We start from the raw sequence: 5223 nt of genomic DNA on the forward strand, positions 1-5223 counted from the left end.
ACCTTCAGTTCAACTGTCTGCCTTAAAAGTGCTGCCCAAAACAACTGCACAAAACCTGGAAGTTTCCATCAAACTGGTATTATTCTAAATTTGGGACTGAGCTGAACTGAAAATTCCAACTCTCCCGTGTGGACACACGGTTTCTAGACTTGCACCACTCATTTCAGGAATAAAAATTCCAGGTAGTTTTGATATAAACTGTTAATGAGCTACAATCCATCACTGGTGGCCTTGGCAGTGCTGGGAGAACAGTTGGACTTGATGGTCTTAAAGCTCCTTTCCAGCCCCAATGATTCTGTGATTCCAGAGTCACCACAGGCACCAACAGCACAAAAAATGACTTTATTCTAAAAAAAGCATCTGTTGTTAGAGCACAATCCCAGGGTTTATTATTACTAGATCATTATTCACTGTGATGATGATTGGTACTTCTGTGCAAAAGGCTGAGGAGGAAATGATCTTTCCCAAGGCCAGGGGTGTCTCCTCTCCAGCCTGGTGTCAAACTCACACTCTTCACCCTAAAACCAAAGTGCAAACCCCGAGATCCTCTCGGTTTCCACCCTCTGGAACAGCCAGAAAGGAACCAGCTTGTCAATGAAACTGCTGTTTGTTATTTCTCTTGAGAACCCCCATGGAGCAATAAAGGGGTTTTTATGTGCACACACAGATCTCCCCATCGTTGTTTGAGCTGCTGCACTTCAGGCCAGTGTTTGGGCCACAGTTCCAACGAGCTTTCTGAGGAATCACAGGAGCTGTGGCATCAATACATCCCACAGAATTCCCCAAATAATAACCACTGGAAGTGTCTGCTGTTTGTTTTTCACCGCTGAGACTTTGCAGGCTTTTCTAAGAGCAAGTTTGAACGAAGGACCAGGAGAAAAAACAAGACAAACTTACATCCCAGATGCTGCAGGAAATATTCTCAAGCTACTAAAAAAAGAAATCACTCCTTTAGCTTTGTTACCTTTGAGTGGCTGTGATTTCATCAGCAAACTCCCCTGCACGACCCAGGGCAAGAGAGGGAGCTCCAGAATCCTGCACTCAGCAGTTTTCACCCAGAAATAAGGAGCTGGAGCAGGAGGGCGAGTCCCAACCTGCTGCCCCGTGTTACTACTCTGAGTTAGAGTTACACAGGCTGCTACTATCACCTCTTGCTGTTTGCTACACCTTCACCACTGCCCCTTTGCAGTGACCCTGCCTACACTCACCTTCCAGCACGGGGAAAACACGGGTTTGTCCCCTAACAGGGCCAAAAATGTGTATTTTTGTGTATTTATGTTCAAGGCTTAATGTCTGCCTGCCACGGGACACTTCCTGAAAGGAAGAAATCCAAGTTCCATCCTCAGTGTCAAAAAAGCAAATTAAACACTGCTTGGCTCTTGCAGCACCTCCTAATTTTGTCCCTCTTTACACCTGGGAATCTCAGCCTTTTTTAAGTCTCTCTTTTCTCTTCTGTGAGGAAAAAAATTTATTTATTATTATTATTTATTAACTTGTATGTCCACACGTTTCTGGAGGACAAATTGTAGATTCACAGGGAAAAATTCCCCTCATTGAAAGGGTGGTTGGGCACTGGAACAGGGAAGAGGAGGAATCCCCATCACCCAGGTGACACTTGGGGACAGGGTTTAGCTGGGAACAGAAGGGTTGGATTCCATGATCCCAGAGGGCTTTTCCAACCTGAGGGATTCTGGGATTCCAAGTGACTCCCCTTGCTCACAGCAAGCAGACAAACCCTCTATTTTTACAACTGAAGACACTCCCCAAGTTCCACCAGCCCTGTCAGCATCAAGCTGGAGAAAAAAGCCTGTCAGATGTGCAAGTGCAAAGGATTTTCCTCCTGGTTTAATTTCTGCACTGGTATTCCCAGGAGAAGAATTCCACTGCTCCTCTTTGTGTCTCAGTGCTTCACTGAGTGCACTGCAAGTGCTGCATTTTCATTCAAATCCCTTATTCCTCCTTAAAAAGAACGGGAAGTTCAGTGTCAGAGCTCCAGGCGAGGCCACACCTGGCTCTGAGCTGCTCATTTCTTTGCTTTCCCCTCCTCTCCATGGAAAGCAGAGATTTAGGGATCACTTCCCTCTGCTGAAGGGTAATTTTCAGAGCTAAAACTTGCTTTATTTCATGGCAATAAGACAAAAAAAAATCCCTGGGGTATTATATTCAAAACAGGAATATTTTAAGCCATTTATTTCCACACAGACACTTCCAGTCCCTTTTGAGGAATCAGCAGGACACTGTTTAGTGTCATTTCTAACAACCTCTGGTGGTATCAATGGTGTCATATATCAATAATATCACTAATGTATTATAATATATATTATATATTATTATATCAGATACATAATATAATAATATCTGTATTATATATAATACATATAATATATGTGGTATAATATATGTGGTATAATATATGTATAATATATTATATAATGTATATGTATTATAAAATGTTTATAATATATGTATTATATATAAAATACATATATACTAACTTTATATGTATAAAATACATATATACTTATTATATATATATATAAAATACACATATACTTATTTATATATATATAAAATACACATATACTTATTATATATATATAAAATACACACATATATAAAATACATATATACATATTATATATATATAAAACACATATATACATATGTATATATAAAATACAGACATACATATATTTAATATCACTAATATTTGCTTCCCTTTCTGATTTCCACTTGAAATGGGATGGACCTCCTGAAGGAAAACCTGGTATAGAAACAAAGATGTCGAGAGGGAAGAATCCTTCCTGTCCCCATCCAAATCCAAATCCTGATTATTTCCCCTGGTAAAAACTCTCCAGATGCAATGGAGCTCTTTGCTGGGAGAACCAGAGGATCATGGAATATCCTGAGCTGGAAGGGACCCACAAGGATCATCCAGTCCAACTGCTGGCCTTGAACAGGACACCCCAACAACCTGACCCTCCCCTGACTAATTCACCTTAAACCTGCCCTGAGGAAGGGATTTGCAGCTGCAAGTGCCACCTGAAGTCAGGCATCAAGAGGAATATTCCAGGCTGGATATTCCAGGCTGGCCAAACACTCAACTCCCCTCAACAGGGACAAAAAAAGCAGAAGAAAACGGAAAAAAAGAAAAGCCATCAGTATAATGACAAATTGGGATCTGCTCCTCCACTGTTTTTCAAGAGGAAGTCAGAAAAATCCTTAGGAATAATGAGCTTGTTCTGAGCTGGAAGAATGTGAAATAAAGGCCATTGCCAACATTTTATGTTATGCAACATAAATTTTGAGAATTTCTTGGTCTGCAGGCTGAGGAAAAACCCCTCTGATTCCCAAGGAGGGAAAACCCAACACTGTGGAGTGTGGAAAAAGTCAGTTCAGTCCTTACATCCAGCACACTTGTCTTTTCAGGACACAATTTATGCCTTGGAATCCTGGAATCCCAGAATGGGTTGGGCTGAAAGGGACCTTAGAGATCAAGTCTTGAGCACAGGACACAGGTGGGAGAGATGGAAACCCTGGGGCCCCGTGGAACAGACATCCCACACCAAGGAAGGCCTCCAGCTTCCATGGATTTGCTGGATTCCCCTGCTGAATCACCTGCTAGGGCTACCTAAGAGTACATCCTAACACTGTATTGGCAAAACTTTCATGTGTATTGGCAAAAAGAGCAGGTTGTAGCCCAACACTTCCAAAATTTAGCATTATTTGTAATTCTTGCCATTTATCCCGTTCTCCCCATCTGCTGTTGCTGCTGTTACTTGTTACATCCTGCAGATCACACAAACAAAAAGGAGGCAGGGCTACCTCCTTCCCTTTGGAAAACCCCTGGCACATCCCTCCAGCCACTCCATTTATAGCCATGTTATCCCCAGGCTGGTTTGTAACTCAGCTGGAAAAGTCTCCTCTGCTTTTCAGTCCCTGCTTGGGCTGTTTGTGGCAGTGACAGGTGAGAGACAGGAAACCCATTGACTCTTAACAGGAAAATATGAACCCAAACCCCATCTCAACAGAGAAAGACCCCCAAGGACCCTCCACTTTCTTCTGTAAAAGAGACTAAAAATCACACCATCACTTGTCAGAGATTTACCACTTCAAGCTTACATGGGAATTATCTTTCACTGCTGTTGAAACGACGACAGTGTCAAACCGTGATCGAGCACCTTCCCCCCGTCAACAGCCACGAAATCAAACCATTTCTAACTCCAGAAGCTTCAGGATCAGAGGTCCCATGGAACAACACGATGGTGCAGAGATGGTGAACCTTTCCAACACAGCCCAAATGCACCACGACCTGCAAACCACCCCACGGACACCCCACTCACTTGTTTGGGAGGACAGTGCTCGCTCTTCTCATCCGTCATCTTCCCGCTCTTGGGAGCCCTCCTTGGCTGCTTGATGCTGGTTTTTATGGCAGGCCTGCAGACATAATTCTCGAGGTTCTTGGGAGGCTTTTTGGTCCTCTTGGCTTGAAGGCCGATCTTCAGCTTCAGGTTCCCCTCGGAGAAGTTGGTTTCCTTGACGGAGAACTGCTGCTGGGCCTCGCTCAGGGCCTCGCTCTTCCCATTGTCGCCGCTGGGCCCCTCCCGGCTCTTCTTCTTCCCGTCCTCCTCGTCCTTGCTGCAACCTTCGGGCTCCGCTTCTCCCTTGCCCACCAACGTGCCAAGGTTTGCCACAGAGGGGCTTTTCCCAGAAAACCCTTCAGAATCAGAAGCCAAGCCTAACATAGCAGTATTCCGAGGGTCCATCACAGGCGGAATATTTGCCTCCGGGTGATTTTTAGGGAAGGTTTTACAGGGATATGTTCCTCAGAGGAGCTGTTCCACTACTGGCAGTCAGCATCTTTCACTCTGCGAGGAGGGAAAAGGCAGACAGAAGTAAACTTTGATTTCCTAGCAGAAATTAAATTAAGGTTTAAACCGATCAGAAAGCAAACAATTACATTTCAGAAGAGCTGATGCTCCAAGACACCAACCCCGCTGGTCACCTACTTCAAAACCACAACTTATCTTTAAAACACTTTTAAATGATAAGTGAAAAATCAAAAGTGTGGGAATATTATAATATAATTTCCAATTCATCCACAGGACACTTCAAACAACAGTTAAGGACTTTAATATTGATCATCAAAGTAATTTTTCCATTTATAACCAAAGCCCAGCTACTCTTGGTCTGGACCCACTGGATGAGCTGCATCTAAGGAAG

At 43.3% G+C, this 5223-nt stretch overlaps 1 protein-coding gene across 1 annotated transcript in view; it reads right to left on the reverse strand.

Moving 5' to 3' along the window:
* The window catches only part of ASH1L (ASH1 like histone lysine methyltransferase), a 51910-nt gene extending 47024 nt beyond the window's left edge, over window positions 1-4886 (reverse strand). The window contains exon 1 of the mRNA XM_027703321.1: window positions 4344-4886. Coding sequence (XP_027559122.1) covers window positions 4344-4766 — 423 coding nt within the window. The 5' untranslated portion in view covers window positions 4767-4886. The remainder of the gene's footprint in view (window positions 1-4343) is intronic.
* Window positions 4887-5223: the final 337 nt, after the last annotated feature.

The sequence above is a fragment of the Neopelma chrysocephalum genome, unplaced genomic scaffold (genome assembly GCF_003984885.1).
Source record: "Neopelma chrysocephalum unplaced genomic scaffold, ASM398488v2 Primary Assembly neopelma1_225, whole genome shotgun sequence".
NCBI lineage: Eukaryota > Metazoa > Chordata > Aves > Passeriformes > Pipridae > Neopelma > Neopelma chrysocephalum.